The sequence below is a fragment of the Geospiza fortis genome, unplaced genomic scaffold (genome assembly GCF_000277835.1).
Source record: "Geospiza fortis unplaced genomic scaffold, GeoFor_1.0 scaffold134, whole genome shotgun sequence".
NCBI classification, from domain to species: Eukaryota; Metazoa; Chordata; class Aves; order Passeriformes; family Thraupidae; genus Geospiza; species Geospiza fortis.
In genome coordinates, this window is record NW_005054396.1 from 2339816 (window position 1) to 2362727 (window position 22912).

General features: G+C 37.1%; 1 protein-coding gene across 2 annotated transcripts in view; it reads right to left on the reverse strand.

Annotated features, from left to right (window-relative positions):
* PPP3R1 (protein phosphatase 3 regulatory subunit B, alpha) overlaps positions 1-22912 on the reverse strand; it is a 36778-nt gene that overhangs the window by 8182 nt on the left and 5684 nt on the right. Inside the window, exons 1-2 of one of the 2 annotated variants that reach the window (XM_014308965.2) lie at positions 9243-10398; positions 7033-7072 (exon numbers count right to left, since the gene is read on the reverse strand). In XM_014308965.2, the coding sequence (XP_014164440.1) occupies positions 7033-7045 (13 nt within the window). In that variant the 5' untranslated portion in view covers positions 7046-7072; positions 9243-10398. Of the gene's footprint in view, positions 1-7032; positions 7073-9242; positions 10399-22912 lie in introns of those variants that run through there. The other variant, XM_031060963.1, reaches the window with a different exon arrangement.

The window sequence follows — 22912 nt, forward strand, 5'->3', positions numbered from 1 at the left end:
CTGCAAATGTGGGAACTTCATTTTAGTGCAAGTTCTACTTCCAACTCCCATAGAAAGAGCTCATACCCTCAAAAAAGCCTCACAGCACAAGCATTTGGAAAAGCATAAAAATATTAAGGGTGACTTATCACACTACTTATGTACGCACATTTCCCCTTGTAAAATAAGTACATGAAGTGACATAATTTATAACTGTATTACTTCACTTTAACAACTAAACAGCAAACTAAAAATATTGTCTATGGTGTATTTAATGCACTGTCAGCTTCTTATCAGGTCAGTGGAATCACATTTCCAGTATTAATAGAAAGACTAATCTTTCCATTTTGGTCAGTTCTAAAGCCTCCCAAACAACCTGAAATACTTCATAGTTCTGCAACTTCACAAAATCACAATGTAATTTTAAGAAGCATTAACACAGCTGGATTTCTTCTCCCTTGCCAAAAAAACTAATGAGTTAATGAACTGAAAGTTCTATAACATTTCTAAGTAACATGTAAGAAACTCCTAAGTACCAAAACACAGCAATGACATTTTCACAAATTAGGATAGAAACATGGAGCTGCCTGAAGCAGGACTACAGACCTCTGATCACTAGGTAACACCATTTTCTCACAACCCAGAGGTCACATTAAAGAAAGTCTTATTTCATTACTTGAGTTCCATTTCCTGGTTTGGGAGCTCAAGTCCATGCCATTTTTCCTCACGAATACAGGAGCAAAGACTGAAAGTGACACCCAGAGTTCTGTCAATGTTCTGCTATGAAGTGGAGTTAATTAATTACCACATACACAAGTCACTCACACACAGCTACATAGCTTGAATTGGCACAAGCTGGCACAAAGGACAAGACAAGATCGTCTCTGCCATTGCTAAGAAATGTGCTAAGAAAACAAACTGTTGTCAGAAAGGTATTTTATCTCAAGTTAATATATCTCTAGCAGAACTACCAATATGAACTATAAAAAAGCACATTTTCTTGCAGCATTCAGAAACTGATCCACTGGACACACTGCTTGTATTAACAAGCAATGCTGTTCTGTCATCATCTGCTGGGCACAAGAACCACTGTTGGGTTAACTAGCCTCACATCTGCAGTTAACAAGGTCCTTACATTATAAAACTAGCAAGCATAAGAGAAGAAAATTTTTTTTGTTTTGTTTTAAAGATGGTGGACAAGGAGGTCAAGATTATGGATGACAAAGGTACGAATCAGCTCACAGGAAGGGGAGGAGGTTGCAAAGGGATGTAAGAGTATTTCTCAACAATGTTCATGTTTTGCTGAACTGTAACAAAGCAACAGCTGCCCCAATTATGAAATTAAGGATATTTGAAAAATGTTAATTACTCTTTCTCCACATATACACACATCCCATTTCATAGCTCATACCAGCTCAACTTCAATGCACAGTCCAGGTACAAATATCTGGCAGCAGTTTCTACTAGAAATGGGATTGAAATTTCTCATTCCAAACCTTGAAATATTCAAGCAAAGGGTTTGCCTGCACTGGAGATCTGAGAGAGGCTCTCTTCTTAACAGGAGTCAAAACAAATTAAAAAACAGTACTGAAAAAAATTAGCATCTCTGCCAAAAGCTGACTAAATAGCAAACTCTTCCTATATTTTGTTTCTGGCAATTGATACAGCACGAATAGCAGTACTTAGAGGAGGAGATAATGAAAAAGCAAAGTAAATGCAGGGCTAAGAAAATTTTCTTTAATAGCTCATCAGCATATAAACCTCTGTTCCTAATGAACATACCTGGATAAACATGAGATCACTGTGTTCATAAGTGACTGTATGAGAATCTAATATCAGAATCACATTATTTTTCCTTAAATATATTGCAGGCACCTCACCTACCATTAAATCCTTTCCACAAACTGAATTTTAAAAAGCTTGAAAAAAATTTGTATTTCAGTAGTATCTTTGTCTTCATAGAACAGCTTTAATAAATAAGAATACAAATATAAAATAAGGGATGAATACATCACAGTATAATATGCCTTAGATTGGCATACCTTCTGTCTATTCTTTCTTCACAAGTCTTCATTTCTGGTGACTCTCCCTGCCTATGCTGAATTTACCCAAAAACTATGCAGGTTTTCTGGAGCTTAATGTTTGTTTCTTGGTTATCCCTTGGATTTTTGAAAGGAAAACAGCATACATTTATGTATAACAGCAGATTTCAATAATATCTTAGTAATTTTTTGCTTTATCTCCCAAAACGCACATACACAACAGTTCCAATCTAAGATGGATGCTCCCCTTTTTTACAATGTCTGTATTTTCCGTGTCCTTATCAACAGACTTTCTTAAAATTCCACATAGCTCTCATTGAGAGAACAGAACACTGAAATTAATTCTCAGTGTCTGAATAAAAAAATTGACTTCGTGCCCACAAAAACTATCCTAAGTTCTGCTGGAAATGCAAGGCACAAGACAGTTCAGCTCAAGGGAAAGCTGAGCTGAAAGGACTGATGGTGGCAGTAGCAGACAGAATTTAAGACCAGCTCAGGAGACCAGGCCAGATAAAAACGCTAGGAACTCCTAGGAAGTCCAAGTCCATAGTAGTGTAAAAAGGGCGATACCACCACTAAGGAAAATCAGGACTGAGTTTTGTTTACACTGTTTGAAGCAGAGTTTGCCTGCGACTCATCACCACGCTCCCAGCAACCCTGAGCATTCAGATCCAAAGTAGCCTTTTTTGTGCTATGCTCCCCAGCTCACAGGGGGCTCTGTGCTTCCCATGCTTTTCAGCAGAAGCAGACAGTGTCCCTTCACCTTGGCACTGATGCCTGAGCTCACAAACTTACAAACTGGCTGGAAATAGTAACTGCTAAGTGCTTTTCTTTAAAATGCTTTATTGGCAGCCCTGCTCAAACATCAAATTCTGCGCTGTTTTAAAACACTTAGAATTATTTATGTTTATTTCATAATCCATTCTGGATTTTGTTCCCCTTGTAATTAACATAAGGCAAGTGTTTAGTAGTTCTGGTACTAAGGATTTTTTTGTTAAAGAACTATCAGTACTTTCAAAAGACTCCTATCCAAGTATTAAAATTCTTAGGGCCAACACCTGCTTCATCTCTTGAATTCATTTGCATATATCTAAAAATATGATGAAACAGGTTAAAGTGCTTCCAAGAAACTACATGCAAATGCTTTGCCTCACTCCCATTTTATTGCAGGAGTCTTATCTCAATTGCTCACTTTCTAAAATGCTAATCCACACCGCTGAGTTCCTCACTTCTGCCCCTCAACACAGCAGTAGAGGATCATCCATTAGATTTTAAAACAATTCTGTTTCAAATTGTTATGCATGCAACTGATGCTCAGATAAGACTGTAAAAACTATTCAAGTGGCAACTCAAAAAACTTCATTAGAAGCCAAGTTCAGTGTGCTTTATGTTGAAACCAGTAATTTCAGAAAAAACATTAATTCTATTTTTTTACAGTTATCATAAAGGTACATAGCTAACTTTTTATTAATCTGAGAGACAAAAGTAAAGAATGCCCTAAAACCACAGATTTCTGAAATTCACTACATTCAGTGATGCTTTAACAGGATAACTGCATATGCATTAAGAAGCATGGTACATCCATTGCTGCAGAGCACATAGTATACACACAGGCATCTGCAAAGGGTACAGACCTTAGAAAAGCTGTACATCTCTCAGCAATTAGGTGCTGAGCACTTCTGAAATCTAAATGTTTACCCCTGTATTTAAAAGATTGGCTTTTCAGATACTCTTAGAATACTGGTTCAAAGGTTTAACTAACAAAAGCCAGATCAGAGTGTGGTCACAGAGAGCCCTATTTCCACTATCTTCTCAAACATGAAATCATTATAGACAAGAATATTGCAAAGGTATTAGGAAAAATTTTGCAAATCAAACATGTTCTGAAATAAATTTTAAATGTTTCCAGACTAATTTTCCCCTAGAAGAATGTATTGCAGAGATCTCAAAATAAAACAGACCTTCAGCAAAATTTGCAGCTCTACCTACAGCCTCATCTGATTCACGAATATAACGTTTCAGAGTAGCAACCACGTCAGCCATTTCAGTTTTGGAGATCAGATTTCAAAAAGATGATACCCTTGAGAACACATTCAACCACTCGTCTTGTATATGCTTACACACAGCTGGCCTAATCCTTTTTATGACTTCAGATGTGTCAATTACAATTTCCTAAGTTAGGAAAGAGATACTAGTCTTCCTAGCTTAAAATCCAAACACGCTACAAAAGAGTGTTTATAAACTATTCTTTACTCTATTACAAAATAGTCTTCTCTACATCTTTTTGCAATAATAAAATTTTCTTATGGACAATTTGACAGATTCTGGCTGACATCAAATTTTCACCATGGAAAGCAGTGGTAGGTTTTCAGTAACTTCTGGCACAGGACAGCTGAGAAACAAAACCAAACCATTTTAAGGAATCCAACAATACTAATTCACCCACTGAGAAGAACTAATGTTCTAAAATGAAAGGTTAAAAGAAGATGCTTGACTATCTAATGGTGTGCATCCTCTCTGTGGTAGCCTGAATTTGCTTCATGTAACTGCCTACTTTAACACAAAACTATTCTTATGAGACACCAAAGTAGCAACCGTAGCACCAAGCGGAGGTTATGACCCAATGTCTCCATGCAAACAGCATTAATACATTATTACTAACTGGCAATCTCCAAAAGGTGAAAATTCAAAATCTGTATGCCCTAGATTGCAAGGCAATGTGTGTATTCTATTTGCCATCTGTTAGAGGTGTGGCAGTTATCTTCTGTTAATTGGGCAGTTTTCTTTATCTCTTCCACAAACCAATCCTCCTTCCGGGGAGACATCTGCTGTTAATGGTATATTGAGTGTCACTGCATGACTGATAAAAATTACAGCATCCCATTGTGAGATGCTCTGCCCAGAGGGAGGAGCCAAGCATTCCTAACTGGATAGAATATGAGATTTTGACACCAGAACAGCCTTTCCACTGGATTCCCAGAGGAACAGCTGCCTCTTCCACTGGGTCTTCAGAAGAAGACTACACTCTTCTACAGGATCACTGCTCCAACAGAACCACACCTGCCACTCCGGGAGGACTGCTACCAACACCCTTACCAACAGGGTGTCAGGTCATATTCTGATTCTGTCAGTGTTGTTTTGTATTACTGCATTGTTTATTTTATTTTTTATTTTCTTCCCTAATAAAGAACTGTTATTCCTGCTTCCATATCTCTGCCTGAGAGCCCCCCTTAATTTCAAATTTGTAACAATTCGGAGGGAGGGGGTTTACAGTTTCCAGTTCAGGGGAGGCTCCTGAGTTCCTTAGCAGACATCTGTCTTTTCAAATCAAAACACTGTATCAGATGATCTTCAAAGAGATTGTCTGGCCTTGCCTTGAAAACTTTAGACCTGTCAGTGACAATTTCTGGAAGCAGGAGGGACATTTAACACTTAAAGAACAATGTGAACGTCTACTTGCAAGCTTGCTTCCAGACATGCAGCTGTGCACACCCGTGCCCAAAACCTCTGGCTTTCAGAATACTGAGGCACTCAGGATCTTTAAGCACAGCACTATCATTGCAGTGGCTGGGCCCATGCAAGCAAAGGGACATTTTCCTGGTGTGTTGAGTTATGCTGCCCAGGATACAGCCAATCTTCTGCTGTGAGAAAGGCCATCAGGGCAGAACAACCTTTAATCATGGAAAACTTCACATTTAAACAACAGCAGCCTCAACATATCGTTTAACCACAGAATATTATGCAAAAATCCTCACTTTCTCTGCAACAAAAATGACCAAAGAAGTGTCATAATAAACCTTTAGGCTGCCCATTGCTATCAATGAATATAGTTTGTCCTAGAATCAGAAGTTAAGGATGGCAACACACTGCTTACAACTCTGACACTGACATGACTAGCTAAAAAATAATTCTTCAGAAACCAGTCTGTCCATAACAAAACACTGACCAATGCAGCAGTAATGTAAGATCGAGAGATATATATGATTCAGGAAAACACTACTGAAGTCTTCATCAAGTACAAAACTCTAACCATGTATTTGCATTTAACAAAATATACTGAGAGCATTACACAGCTATGCACTGCTGTGGATGATATTCCCTAGTGTTTGCAAACTTATGACTCAAAGTAGAATCCATGTATGTTCCCATTAGGCACACAGGACTTGCAAATGACCAGGTAAAGTCTCATTTCTCTGAAAAAACATATTTAGACAAAGATTTCTCCATGACCATTTGTTTTCTATTACAGTTTGAGTTACAAGAGCCATAGGCCAGCACAAGCACATGACAAGCACTGAGAAAGGGATTTAGAAAGATCTGATTCACCCAAGATAAGGAATTTTATCAAGTGGTTGAGAAGACACATACATATGTCTACGCACACTTTAGGGCTGAAGAAAATCATTGAATAGAAAATGCAACTAAGAACAGGTACACTTAGCACAACACCACAAGGACATTTCAAAAGATAACCCTTCCTCTGGTCAGCTTTAAGCGAAAAGATCATCTGATACTTTGTCACAAGTGGGTTCTCACCTAACTGCTTGGCTGCATGATGGGAAAAAAAGCTCATTTAGTCCCAAACGTCTCCTTTCCTCTGAATGCACAAAGCCAGTTTAAGCAATATACTTCACTCCTAACACAGCACAGACTTCACCATGACTGATCCACACCCCTGAGGAATTGGCACCAGAACTGATGGAAAAGCCCCACTGGTTGAACTACACTTCACCCTACAGACATCAAGACTATCATAAGGTTTTTTTTATATTCTGATGGAAGACTCAAAGAAAACCCTCAAACTTTGAAGTGATTTCTATTTAAAAGATAGACTGGGTTTTCATTTTACAATCTAACAGCAAAAGCTGTATTATTTCCAAAGGTAATTTTTAACATTCTATTCTTTTAGTTAATATAAAAACTGCATAACATACATGAAAACTGTCCATATCAATCCCCAAACAAAATTGACTTCTGTAACAATACAGTGTAGCAATTAAAAAAAACTTACAGTGCGAGCACATTTCCAAAGGGTAGCTTGCCTCATTTCCCTGAAACACAACAAGAAAAAAAGAACAAAGTTGCAATTACTCCCAGATAAGCTTTAAGTAACTATTTAAATTTCAGCACTGTAAAAATCTCTGGCAATACAAGTTACATTGTTATTTAAAAATATATATTTCAGACCCAACAATCATAGACTGTGTTTTATTTGGATAGATCTATGTTTCCAAAACATACAAAGAAATATAAAACCATTAAGAGACCTCCTTAAATAAGAACTCCCATGAAAATGTCAGTTCACATAATTATAACAAGAACTTCAATCCCGTATTCTAAACCCAGAAAAACAAACTCACTATTTATATATTGAGCAAATGTTACTTTTCAAGTTAAAAATATTTAATTTCAAAACTTCACAAAACCTGCTTTACCATTTTATTTCATAAGCAGAAACAAGACATGTCCTTACAAATTCCGATGACAAATCTTACTCAATTAGCATAAGAAAACTGTTTTCTTCCCTGAACCACCTGCCCAATCCCCCTAAAATGGATTCACACAGCAAGAATTAGGCAAAAGAAGAATTTTACATGACCAGAAACTCAGACATAACAGCTTTACATTGAAATATTTTTGTAATGTACTATGTTAATATGTTCCTGCTTTGTAACTGAATGGTAAGTCAAACTAAGACTTTAAATCCTTGCTACACAACAAGAGAGTAACAGCACAAAAAACTTAAAACTTTGAGGGCATCAACAATTTAAATGTGTACTCAAGAAAATCAGCATGAACTACTGCAATATGAACGCCAGAAAACACTTAAACTTGGTATTTTCCCCCAGATGCCCCACTTAGAGCCAGAGATCACAATACACACATGCTTAATGGCTTTTCTGAATCCATTAGCAAAGGAGCAGCCAGATAACTGAAGAGATGAATAACCACATTCAAAACAAATATTTTAAGGGAGTGTATTACACAAGAAAACAAAACATATTTCAGATGAGTCTAAGATATTCTATGCAGCAGCAATTCTCTTATGGTGTGGAGCATAAGGGATTCCACAGCTGAGCACTTGCAAAGAAAGGCTCATCAAAATGATACAAAATCAAACAGAAATAGAGAGATTACTTGACAGAAGGGGAAAAAAAAAGAAGAACTATATTTAGCCTAAAAGCTAAAATGTGACTGCATTTCCTAATTAGAGCAGAAAGGAGCAGAACAAACATCTCATGAATCTAAACATGTCCAAGAGGAGACATGTTGTTGTTGTTGAGGGGAGTTGCTTGCATTATTTTATCTCAGGAACTTTTCACTTTGCTTATCATCCCCCACAACCCACAGGCTCTCTTGGTTCTTTAAAAAACGTGCATGCATTTGCTTTCTAAGTAGGGCAGCAAAAGGTACAGCCTTAATGTCTTCTCCAGTGTCTACTTAGAGCAAGACAAGGCAGCAGAACAGAAATGTAGATGAGGACAATCAGGCCATTAAAACCTCAAAAGCACATCAGGGATGTTCTTCAGACAAACTAACTGCACTGTGGCAGGGAATCCAGGAGAGCAGTGCCACATGGAAAATACTGCATGGAACCCAACCAAAGTCTCAGGATAAATAGCAAAGACCAAAATAGGTAGCAAAAGGCTAGTGTATGCATACGAATATAAAAGGGTAGGGAATCTAAAATGGGAGAAAGCAGAATTTTGAAACAAGAAGAAACAGGAACCAGGGGATCCAGCTAGGCTGCTCAAGACACGAGGTCATGAAGAGGCAAGAAAAACACCAGACTGGAAGGCTGCAAATTAAAGGAGAAAGTTGAATTAAAACCAGTGCATTTATGCACATGCACACAAATATACAATCTTAACTACTACTGTTCTGAGCATTTACATCCTTGTTCAGGTCTTGGGAGAAAATTAATTTCTGGTACAGGCTACCAAAATCAATCTGCCTAAAGACACATAAAATGCTTCTGAAAACTGAGCAGGACAAAACAAAAAAAAATGGGAGTAACTGTTTTCAGTTCATGAATTGAGTAAGTGTAATGTTTATAACGAACCTTACTATGCATTTAGATGCATGCTAAGCCATAAGTAAGTTATCTAACTGGAGTAGCCTAAAAACTTATTTGGAGATCAGGCAAAAAAGTGAATAAACTTCAGCTTAGCTTTTCTTTGAAACAGGTACTGCTAAAAAAAAAGTGTTCAGAATACTTACCTATCCAGGACTGGATCTTGGATATCTAAAAGGGTAGAAAAATGTAGTAAATGACAATGTAAAAATTATAAGATTATTCAATATTTTCCATATAGTATTTAAGTAAAGTATTTTAAAAAGCAGTTACCTGCTATTGATGCGTTGAATATTCATCTTCACAGGAGATCCAAAATTCTTGTAAGATTTAAAAGGATGTTGGTAGGGGAGGGGGTTTTTTGGTACAAATAAACATCTGAATTACTCATGCCAAAATTCCTGTTTACACTGCTGTGACCCAGACAAACACAAAGATGGTGCTCTATATGAAAGCCTTGATCTTCAAAGATTAAGAGGAATGATTTGGTCTGAGGAGCAGTCATTTTTAATCATATTCCACAAGAAGTAGTACAAGAAGTTTGCTTACTTGTCCCCAAATACAATCAGAATGTGTATATGCTCTATGAGACAGGAGATAAACCCTGAAACACAAGCACTAAGTAGGCTGAATACTCTTCTTGCTTAAGAAGCAAGGATTGTTTAACAGGCAGGCAGTAAGTAAAATGGCGTCTAGAGCTATATCCACATTCATGTGCTCAGTAAAAAAGCAGGGAGCAAAGCACAGCTATGAGACATCATTAAGTATCAAATAAACCCTCTAAGAAAAGGGAAAGAAACTGGATACACATTTTCATCTGTACAGTTTTAATGCAAAGAATTACCTAATTTTAACACCAGATGAGGAAGCATTCTAAGGAATGCTGGAAAATATTCTTTGTGATTGAGTGCACTGACAGAAAATTTGAGTTACTGAAAAAGATCATTATAATTATACACCTTATTCATTAAAATAATGCTGCATTTACACTTTAGTTTATAGGTTTAAATTATACTAATCAATAAAGACCAAAGCCAGTGTAAAAGTCCAAAGATATAATTTCATCTCTGATAAAAAAGTTCATTCATACAAATGCATCTGTAGAGTAACAAGGTTCTGACACAGCATAAGACCGTCAATTTAAAAACCTCATTATAATCTTAGTGTCTCCTGCCAGATATATACTTAGCATGCCTCACAAAAAGTCCAAGTATCTGCTCATATACACTGTATCAACACATTTAGAAACAGTGACACATGGTTTGTTGAGGAAATGCATCTTTTACAAAGTCAACACTCCGCAAGAGATTTACTTGCGCCTACGCCCAGTGTAAAACATGCCTTCCCCAGCTGCATCTGGGTATCACTACCAGGCTGCTGGAACTCTGTTCTCTCTCAAGCTGTACCAGTAGAAAAAGAAGCTGAAATATTACAGATACTTTGAATATCCTTATCCTTTTAGAATAGTCTTGAAATTTTCTTAAATGCTGTTAGGAGGCTATAGGTTAATTCCTAGTAAAACAGGAACAAAATCATGACTTGTTGACAGAAATAATTACAGATAAGGGAAAAGTCCAAAATCTACTAACAGAAGGTTGACCCAATTCTGAATACTGCAGAAATGCCAGTTTCCTAGAGAAAAGTCAAAACACATCAGTAAAGGAGTTGACATGACATGTAATGTGTTCCTTTAAGAACAAAAATGGGTTTTGCAATTTTCTACTAAGTATTCTTTTTTCTTTCAGCAGCTGTGCCTTTTTACTAGGTAAGGATAACTCGTGGACTTTAGTAATTTTATCCTCTGTAAATTATAAGAAAAGAAAAGAAGTGTTTCCTGATTTTTTTTCCCTGGCAGTTATTTCAAATACTAGATACTCTTTAGTCTTAAGATCAGTTTTGTACATGCTGTTCCAAGGTAAAATAGTTGAGGCAATTATCTTGACAAGTGTCCTCTTAGTGAAAGACATGAAGATCTGTGGATAGAAAGTAAAAAAGGAAATTAAGCAATTAGCAAAATTAGTAACAATTTCAATTCTTATCTGCATTTGTTTATACAAAACAGCTTGTACAAAGACATCACACTGCAAAGTAGTTCTTCAGCATATATTAGTAGAACATTTTCTAGGTCTGATTATGCATAACTTTTCTGCATGGAGTGCATCTTTTTGTAAATAGTTCAGAGAGCTAAATTACAGCATCAGCCCTCAATTAGTTTTCTGATTTTATAAAAAGAGAAAATGTGTTTAAATGTCAGCGGGCCACAATTTCATCCTGGGACTAATCTCAAATTTAGTCCTTCAAAGGGGGTGGGGGCGTGTGAGTCACTACAAACGAAAATTAATCCCTGGACAGTTTAAAACACTAGGTTCTTTCCACAGACAGGCAGTTAATTCAGCAAGGGGCAAGAGTGGTCTCCTGATCTGTTTAGTACATGTACAGGAGTGGTTGTCCAAGATTTGCAACCTTCTGTGGCAGCATACAAAAGCAATGTAAGATGTTTATCCTTGTAAATGGCCTTAAAAATGCAAACCACTTTGTCATAGCACTGGCTGCTCCAGCTCTGCACTAGATGTTCCTGCATTTGTGTTGTTGATGCAAGGGCACCTCCCGGGGTGCTGGCAACACAATGTATGTTGTGCTTCTTGCATCTGCACCTGTACCTTCTACACTTCTAATTATCACTGTTAACAAAAGCAAGAAACTTCAGCAGGCAAGTGAAACAGTCCAAGCCATGTCAGCTGGGGACCAGAATGAGGCATTATCAAGATAGCCAACTTCAATTCTTAAATTACACAAAAAGCTGTTTTCCATCATCCCCTACCACAACTTTAAAGAATGGGAGTATTAAAAAGAAAGATGGAAGCAGCTGGCAGCTCACATTTAGGAAGAGCCTACATGTAAGACCCTTCTCCCTGTTCCACAAACACGGAAAATGCTTCTCTTGTCTTTTCTCATTCTTCTTCATATCACCCAAATTAATACTCATGACAATTACCTGTTGCAGAGAATTCTTCCTCCTCCTTCGAGCTCATTTTCCACGTATTGTCACTTTCATAAAGCTTTAACAGTGAAGAACTGCTTGTTGAAAAGAAGTTTGATTTGGGCGGGGTTTTTTTTGGCTGTCAGAGGTTCGTATTCCTCATCAAAAAACAGCAGGCAAGTAGTCAAACTAGAAATGATGGTATGTGTTTTCAAGGCTCTAAAAACTTCTGAATGACTAGAACATGCCATATAGACACAACTACAGTGGTTTAAAATAAATTTCACACAAAGCCCAGGAAGCTTTAAGCCATGTAAATATTTGAATTTCTGAATTAAATGTTAGTCACAAAAATGCAAGATCTCACCTATTGTAATTTATGCATTTTATAAGGAACATATCAGAGAATTAAACACTAGAAGGAGTTTACCAAAGTGCAGATGAAAGACATACACAAATTTTATGCAAGCACCACAAAAATATGGCTTAAAACAAGAAAAGCAGGAACAAGATTTCAGCGCAAAAAAGCAGCAAGAAAAATACTTTAATCTACCCTGTTTATAAAGAGTATGAATATACCTCTATTTGGCCTTTTTTGTTAAATTCTATGAGAAAAAGAAAAAACCCACAAAAACCCTTGAACAAACTACTCAACACAGTAATGTTGTTGTCAGTCCAAGAGGAATCTATGAATCAAGAAAAATAGTCACTCAGTATCTTCTATTTAACAGGAATATCCAATTTATACACTGCAAAAGGAAACTTGTAAAGGAAATGTTATAGATAAGATCACCAGGGAATTTGGCATTTGTGTTTTGACTTGGAGTAATTAAGTAACCTTTTAGGCTTTTTATTGCAGCCAGTGAACAAATACACCTATAATTTGAATATCCAAGTACAGTTACCTGAAAGCAAGACTTAACTGAAGAACTGATAAAAGGGCAGACTAACTGCCAAAATTTATAAAGTACCATTTAAAACAACTTGGTGACTTCTGCATTGTTTTATACAAACCAGCTACTGAGTACCTGCCTTGCTTGAAAGTATTCCAGGCAGAGTGCAACTCTCCTAAATACTTCCTCCTTGAATTAGCAGTTCTTCAACACAAGACTTCTATTCAAAGAAATTAAATCCACCTCTGAGATTCTTACATTCATACTAATCTTGAGTTAGATTTTGTGATGCAAAAGTTAAGCAAAGCCAAGAAATTAGAAGACATTGAATAAGAAGGCTTGTGGAAGTTCAAGAAACTTATCAGCAGTGACAGTTTCACTGCTGATCCCAAATTATCAGCTTGTTTTCTAAGATCATGTCCTAAAAAAGGAATTAAAGAAATACATAAAAATTCATATCAGGTGACACCCAACTCACATTCAGTAAGATCAAAAATTAAATATCTCCTAGCAGTGAGCTAGACTACACTCACCAATCTTGCATTATGTTTTCAGGTCACCAACAAGTCCAGTCTATCCTGAAGCTAGGACAGTATGACAGTGGTTTAAGATCCAAGACTTCCAAGCTGAATCCAGCTCAAATGACAATTCATTGAATCTTGAGGACTACACTACAATTTTCACCACCTCAGCTCGGCTTATGTTCCATTCATTGTAACCAAAGCCCATGAGATTCCATAGTTATTACCTTGGCTATCCAAAAATCCAATATATTTTCTGGCACTGGACTGTCCTATCTGGGCACCTTGCTACCCTTTGGTGGGAGCTTCCCACATATACAGCAGAAAGAATTAAAGATGGTACAAACGAGCAACAAATTCTTACAGATTATATAGAAAAGTCATGGATTAAAGTAAAGTAAATAAGTAAGGAAAGACAGGAAAGCAGAGAAGCAACAATAATGATACCAGGTAAGTAGCACAGACAAGAAGTATGACAGTAAAGGACTTGGGCACTCCACTGGTAAGAGTTGCACTTCTCCGAGTAAAACTTGCCATCAAAATCAGTAACTCTTGTTATGAACACAACTCGAATAGCTAGAACTAGCAACATATATTGAACTCACAGAATGGCACAAGTCATGAAAGAAATCTGTTTTGGTATTTCTTAACCAAATAAATCTTTCAATGGTCTATATGGAAAAGAATGAACAGTATTCTTATGGAAGAGTATCCACCATTTTTTCTTTAATTCTTTAGTCAACCAGCAACAAGATGTATATTGCAGCAATATATTATAGTTATTTTCTCCTGGGCCCCTGAAGATATAGCTACAAAACCACTCCATGAAATTTATGAACCGACCTTAAATGCTGGTATTTAGATTATCATGGGTATAATCACACAGTGCACGCAGGACAACAAGAGCAATCAGTGTCTCTATCAGTCTCAGTCAGTCTGGGCTCTTGCAAGGCAGGCCCTGCTTGATCAATCTCATCTCCTTCTATGGCAAGGTGTCCCACTGAGCACATGAAGGCAAGGTTGTGGATGTCATTTACCTGCACTTTAGGAAAGTCTTTGACACTTGTCTCCCACAGCATTCTCTTGGAGGAACTGTCTGCACATGGCTCAGGCGGGCCAGGAGTTCACTGGGTAAAAGAACTCCCTGGAAGCCCAAGCCAAGAGTGGTGGTGAATGGTGTTGCATTCAGCTGCAGGCCTGTCACCAGCTCCCCAGGGCTCAGTTTTGGGGCAGGTCATATTTAATACTTTTGTTGATGATATGGACAAGAGGATCGAGGGTACTCTCAGTCATTCTGCAGATGACACTATGGGAGTTGTGTTCTGCTGGAGGGTAGGAAGGCCCTGCAAGAGGGATCTGGACAGGGATCTGGATCAATGGGCCAAGGCCAATGGTATTAGTTCAACAAGGTGAAGCGCTAGGTCCTGCCCTGGGGTCACAAGCCCAGACAGCACCACAGGCTGAGAGAAAATGACATGGTGGTGTTGACTGACAGCAGCTGGACACAAGCCAGTGTGTGCCCAGGCAGCCAAGAAGGCCAATGGCATCCTGTCTGGATCAGGAATAGTGTGGCCAGCAGAACCAGGAACCTCATTCTTCCCCTGTACTTGGCACTGGAGACACCTCAAAACCTATATCCAGTTCTGGGTCCCTCACTTCAAAAAGGACATTGAGGTTCTGAAGCAAGTCCAGAGAAGGTTTGGAATCTAGGTCCCATGAGGAGCTGCCGAGGGAGCTGGGGGAAAAGGAGGTTCAGAGGGGACTTTATCTCGCTATTCGTTTGAGATTAAAAAGAAATCTTACAGTTACATTTAGTTCACACATTGCTGTCCAACTAATTTAAGGTTTCCTTTAAATTGGTAGAGGATTTACTGGCAGGCACAACTTCGAAGAGGCCACAACTATCTAGCATAATACATCCACAACTCCCTAACATCTCTGTTACAATTCCACCCAGTAGTTTAAAACCAGTGACGCAAGCCAGTCAACATATTCTTCCATTCCACCTTAATGTTTGGAAATAACTTCCATTTAGATACATAAACTGCGTTCTCCCCTACATCTGCCAACCATCATCCCTTGAAATTTTATAGTAACTTTTTCTGGGCGCATTCAGATACACTTCTTGTAAAGGTTACCAGACATCTGATAAACAATTGAACTTGTATCAGCACTCAGCTTTTATGTATGATCTTAAAGGTGAAACCATAAAGGTACAACAGACAGGTCTTACTGTTGTTAACAGGTCTTACTGCTGTTGTCAGCTGTTGTTTATATTCTAACTCAATACCTCACCTGTGAACACTAATCAATAACAAACATCAAGGAAGGCTGTAAGCATTTTACATAGAGAGAACACCTCAGGGGAAAAAAAAAATCATAAACAAAACCACAAAACCAAACACAGCTTCTTTTAACTTACCTTGGAAAGAAGATTTCAAGTTTTAAATGTGTTACTGCTGAAGCAGCCTAAAGTTTTAATCCTGCCTGTAAATAAAATACTCTGTGGCCTTCAGCACTGAAGGAACTCAAAAAAAGATTAATACCTAATTCTTCAACATCTTTAAATTGCAGACATCAGAGATAATGAACCAAGGCAAAGGGGATTGGTGGATTTGGGATTACAGTAGAGATCAAGTCAGGTTAAAGCTGTTACAGCATTCTGGCATCGCTTCTTTTAAGTATGCCAAGTGTTGTAATTCCCTTTGCCACAATAAAAAAAAAAGTCTTAGTTAAAAAACCAACCAAACAAACAAAAAAAGCAAAAAAAACCACCAAAACACCACCAATTTATTTTAAGTAAGTGATGATTCCTTAGAAGAGTCTCCCCTTTTGCATGTATGTCAGGTTCTACCACATCCCCTTTCTGGATACAAGAGGCAAGAAAGACTGTCCAAGTCTTAGGAAAAGCCCACAGTTTACTCCTTAGTCACCATCTAATCCAGTCATGTCTCTGCCCAAGCTTCATCAGTCATTTTAAGGGAAGATACTTGTCCCCTGGCTGGCAGTTGGCCAGTAACTTCTGCTATGCTTTATTTAAATCCTTCACTGTCCACGGGTCTCCTCCAATGTGAGATATTAATGGCTTAAGGCCATCACAGTCAAGTAACTATTCTAGGATATCACAGGGAAGCCCTAAACCAATGAAGCACAAAGCAAAACCAATGTTAGTGATGGCTCCTGTTGCCAAAGCCTCCAGCAGACAGAAAAATTAAAGGAATCAAGAGTGTAACTTACAAGAGGATTCAGCCTTTAATACACCATCTGGCTTTTTTAAGGGAAACATAACAATAAAAAATGCATCTACTCAAATAGGATAACACCAATTTTTAAATTTTTCATGTTTTGAATTTCAAGTGTTCAGGACTGAAAAGCAATCTATGAAGTCTGTACACTCACAGCAGGGATTATATGATATATATTCATATACATCAATCCTATAGCATTCCCTATCTAAACTCCATTACACTTGCTCAGCTTCCAGCAAAAATCTAGACTTGCATGATATTGAAGGTATGATTAAGTAGTTGGTTTAATCATAGATCTCTACATGCAGACACAAACAATAATTACTCACCTGCAGCGTCTGCCAGAAAAAAAAGTCACCCAAGACAGAATGAGACATACAGACCCAGCAGAAACAACAAAGAGCAGTTTGTTAAATTGCTTAATAAGAAAGAATGACCAAAGATACAAGCAATTTTACTGCAAAGTCCTTTTCCTGAATTTGGACGACAAACAAAGCCATGAGGTCAGAGCCTACACTGATAATATGATTTACTAGGTATGTATGTATTCCCCTAAATCACCTCACACAACTCTGATGCAGACATAACAAAAACCTAAAGGATAACTAGATTACTATAAACTTAACTCAATTGTCCCATCTGTAATATGTGAGACAACTTATATTTTCTGTTTCATTTTATGATCTCCCTAATACAGCTTGCAGTATGTCAGATAGACAGATAATAAAAAGTGCTGGAAACAAACATAGTGACTTTTTAAAACTAGGTAAGGCAGAGAATAGATTGTGCCACATTTAGAAAACTAACAAATTAATCTTGTTATTTGAAGGAGAAAAGCAAAACCTCATATGTATGAAAAACCATAGAAAACAATAAGAGCTCTCATTGTAAAAACCTGTAAAAACATCGTAATCTCTAAATAAAACTTGAGAGAAAAATAGTGACAGGAACAAAACTGTTAACTTTATGAGCGAAGGTACATTTCACAATTTCATTTCTGGCAGTTCCCAGCTGCTACTCTTTAGCAGCAACCACCCAATCTGCTTATCCAATCACTTCAAAGCTCACATTTCTTAAGCTTGCATCACTCTGAAAAATTCTCAGAACCCTGCAATTTTAAGTGCATAAATGAATAATGAACTCTCAAAAAGCCAAGGAAACGAGTTTCCCAGAAGGATTCTGAAGCAACACAACCTTTAGTAGGGGAACAATAAAATTCTACCACTACTAAATGAAGTCCTGATGCAATTAAGAGTTCACAATGGGAAGACTTTGGGATTAACAGTTTGTTCCTCCACTGCTTCTGAAAGAGTCACAGAAAAATCTGCAAGATAATAATTTATTTCTTCCACTTAGGTTAATATACTGGTTTCACCTACAAAACTTCTTTCTACTTTTACAACACAAAGTGAAGTTTATTCAATTCCCTTAGCTAAAGAGCAGACCATGGCAACTGGTCCTTTTCAGCTTTAAAGACAATCACAGTAGTTTCTCAATCAATCCACCCCATGACCCCATGTGCTGTTACATGGACTAACCCCACACTAGTCAAAATGAAACCAAGACCATACCGTCCAGAACATTTGTGATCCAAGCACAAAACTAGGTAGAAAATGCAAATGACTGCAAAAGAATAGACACATCATATACTTTGGAAGTACACACTGCAAAAGCTTCTCTAAGGAGTATGAGAGGAAACATTAAATGGGACTGAAAACTTTATCAAGTGACTGAGGTGTCCTGGGATTTTCAGAGTTAGGAGCCAACATCTTAACAAAGAAATTGCATTAACTTACTATTAACAAGATATTAAAGAGAAACAAAAAACCAAAGCATATCACACTGATCTTGTTTTTTGGGACAGTGATGGATATAAACTGGATATCAGACACTTAGGAACACCAATTTAATCACTTCATTAGTAGGAAGGACTGTTTCCCCCTTTGTTGGTGAATATGAACACAGAAAATCCAAGCAACTGCAAACAATAAGTTGTGTCACATTCATGTGAAAGAACAACTTCAGATTTGGAAAAGTAAACTAACACAGAGGAAAAAGGAACAAAACTTCATTCAAAACTTTAGGGCAAAACATGTAAGCATCACCAAGAACCTGGAGGAACTACAGAGTCCCACAATTTTCACCAGAAATTAAGATTATACCCAAGCTGTTATTTAGCATATCATACTCAGTCAAACGAAGAAGAGACAAAACTACCCAGAAGAGTCAAAATACTCATTTTTGAAGGTAAAATACTCAGTAGGTAATTCAAGCTCTTTCAGCTTCTCTCCTGCTCCACAACAATTTGAAGATAAAACAAATTTTTCCCAGAAAACAGACAATGCTCCAAACTTCCACTTCAACACAAATCAATAATGACCTCATCACTGGCTGACCTACATATAAATAGGTACAGAACAATTACTTTACAAGAAGATATTAACTTGATCTAAGCCATATTGAGAAACAATTTGCTATCTATATTCTCATGAGGCTGCTTTTAATTAGGCCAATTTAATTCTCAGCATTTCCAGTGACTATAAAATGAAAAAAAACCTAACTAGGAAGCTTCAGCAAGCAGCTCTACAGACCAAGCCCCATCAAAACTCTACCAAGTTAACTGGTATTTCAATACCCCTCCAAAATTAATAGTCAAAGAATTATATTCTCTGTAATACTTCCAAGTCAAGCACTCTCGCCACTGGATTAATGAGGAGTGTGAAATACAGGCTGTCTTTTCTCTGCATTGTTTTTCAACCATGTCTAGTAGACTGTGGAAATCACAGTCACTTAAGGTATAGGACTTGCTTGCAAATTTAAACTTCTTTTTGAGTAATCTTCAAAAACCCAAAGGCTATCGATATCTATAGAATCAAAAGTTACCTCTTAAAAATATGAGTTGTGATACTCCAAATACAATAAATGAGTAAATTAAATTAATTCACAAGGCTCTACCACAAGGGGTTAGAACAAAGTCAGGAAAGTCACACAGAGTCAGGAAAGTCAGCACTGCACAGAAACAGGCTGCACAAGCAGATGCTGTCACCAGCCTTTCTTCCCATGTAAGAAACGTAAAAACAGTTCAATACCACTTGGGAAGTCAAAAAGGGAAATCTAAGTTTGAAAGGAGATAAACATCTTACAGCCCAACAGCAGCCCAACAAGAAGAGAGAAAGAGGAAACGGGATGATCAAAAAAAAGATCGCAAAGCAGGCAAAATGTCATTCAGGCTCCATCACAAAAGAGACTGAAGAATATTGTGAAGAATTTTGAAAATGACACATACCTCAAAACAAAAAAGACAATTCAAAAATGGGATTTGATTTCACAAACTGACATGAACAAAAAACAATCAAGGAGGCAAAGATGCAGAACTGAGCAAGATGTGCAAATCAAAGGAAGAACCAGTTTGTGCTGAAGGGGAATTGTTGCATAGAAACAGAATCTGAAATATAAAGATTGTTTGTATTCTCAACCTGTTAGCACTAATCTAGTTTTGCTTTTTTACTAAAGGAAAATAACAATCAGAACTTGCAGCTGTCAGCTAATAAATGGAAACATTTTAACAAGTTCTGGTTTAGTTCATGCTATTCAAGGATTCCCAAAGAATAAAAATGAATCATATGGTTTGAAAACAGGCCACACCAACACTATGATCCAAAACAGAGGGATCAAATCTACTGCAATTATCAAGAAATTTACAAAACATTAAACAGGTATTTTTGGCATCGCCAGCTTCTATTCTAAAGTGAATACTTAATTTCCAGCACTCAAGAATTTTCCACAAATTAGAAATTGGTGTTCTGAAGATGCATTATAAATTTCCAAAGTCTTCCAATATCACAGATTTCCCAATAAAATTAAAGCAAAATGGTACATAATAAAACACAACCCCCGCCCCAACCAAACAACAACAACCCAACAACACAAGTGCTTTTTCAATTAAGGTTTTCCCCACTATGGAATATTTGAAACCTTCAAACAAGTTTTCTTTTTATGACATGTGTCATAGAGAAAGTACTGACTATTTTTAGTCATAACACTGAGGTGATGTCCATTCAGGAGTTTGTTATATTAAGTAATACTCAAATGCTATTTAGAAGAATATTTTAGGTTAAGTTCTTCAGGACAGGAACTGGTTTATTTCTTACAAACAGGAATGCAAATATTGAGTATCACTTTTCCTACAAGCTAGTAATAGGGTACTCAAAGGATTACATTTTAAGTCCAAACCAATTTCAGTAGCTTATAAACATTCATGTCAAACATTTGAAGAATTATCCAAAATCTCATTACCAAAATAGTTCTAAGATATCTAAACTAAAAATTCACAGCACTTGCTAAAGATTGCTTAATCTTGACAGAACTCAAGGCTTATTAACTGCTGTAATTGACAATACAACCATAAACGGCTGTCCTGAAGAGCCATGAATTTTCTTAAGTAGTGAATGTACATAAAGTTGTAAATGTATGTAAAAGCAAGCACAAGAGTACACACAGTGCAGCACTAGAAAAATTACTGGTATTTATAGGGTCTACAGGTTCCAAAAGAAGTCCAGCAGATGCACCTCTGCAGAGCCCCAGGTAAGCACCAGTTGCTCACAATCAAGAATCCAGTCCACAGCACCATGGGAAGACTGACACAATTGCGCATGTAATCACAACCTGTCCACAGAACCACAGGCCACCATTTTTCTGCTATTTACCATCTTATCTCTTCATGTGCCATACTTTCAAAAATTTGCAGTCTGCAAGCATTAAAGGCAGTATATAATGCATATACATTTGCATACTAGTCTGTAATACAAACTGCAAATCAAAGAATGCTTGTAACTTTAAACAAAGCAGTTTAGCAGCTCTTTGTGAAACACTGGGCACAAGGTTTGACTTGACACATTTACTGCACTACACAGATGCTACACAATATCTCTGAGAAAGTAGGTAAAACTACTAGTAAAACCCATCCTTTCTCCAAAATCAATTTTTCTGGAATCTTTAGTTGTTCTGCCCCCTGCTATAGAGCAGTACACTATTACTACCCCATTACATAAAAATGCCTACATCTAAACCCACCATCTTCTCATTCTGCTGGCATTTTTGACCCCTTTACTCACATGACTTGTTTTCTCACCACTAAAGGGCATCTGGCCACCTTTTAACTCATCATCCCATTTTTTCAAGGCCTCTCAAAAGAGGATTTTTCAGAACTGACCTTCAGCAAAACTCAGCTGCATCACTAGAGCTACACTATAATATTCAAGAGTACACAAGAGTCAAACTTACTAACCTTTCATATTTTACAAATTACATTTATCTGATTTTTCAGTGCATTTCAATCAAATTTGTTTGTCTGAAAACAAACAAACAAACAAACAAAAAACCCCCTAACACCAGTGGTACCTCCTGCAAATGCCTTAGTCTAATTAATAAAATAAACAGTGTTTTGAATAAAATATTTCAGGAAAACTAACACTGCTTTTATAACAATAACTCGACAAATTTAATAGGTGGAAAACAGGTATTTTAGTTGATACCTCTGAGAAGAAAAGTTATTAGAGTGCCAACATAGTCTACTTGAGTCAAATATAAAAATCAAGTCTATTTATTCATCTCACATTTTTACTACTGCTGCTTAGAAATTCTCCCACTTATCATAGATTTTTTTCCTAGACTTTTTAGTAGACCTAGATGCAATCAAGCTTTAATCTAAAAAAAAAAAAAAATCTGTGAAGTGTCACTTTAGCATTATCAACAAAACTGACCGATGACTTCTCAAATACCGCAGTGCTCAAACACCACCTGTTAGCAGTGGCTCAATACTAAATTAAACTTCCCAAGGGAACATTTTATATACACAAAACTGAAAAGCTGTTCAGTCATCATGCCTGCTATAAAATACATGAGTTCTCCTTCACAAGCTCAGGTCTGAAGCATAGCCATGGAGTTTACTGAAAAAGAAACCCCAACAACAAACCAAACTAAACTCCTTTTAAAGTCCTCTCTGCTAGCCATAGTGTCATTCAGCAGAGGAAATTCCAGTGACATTTTTCAACTTCACTGATGCTATTCAGAACCTACACTGTCAGCAGTGAAACAAATTGGTTTTGTCCTTTACCACTTATTACCAAAAAAAAACCCCAAAACATCTCATAAATGCACACAGAGGAGATATTC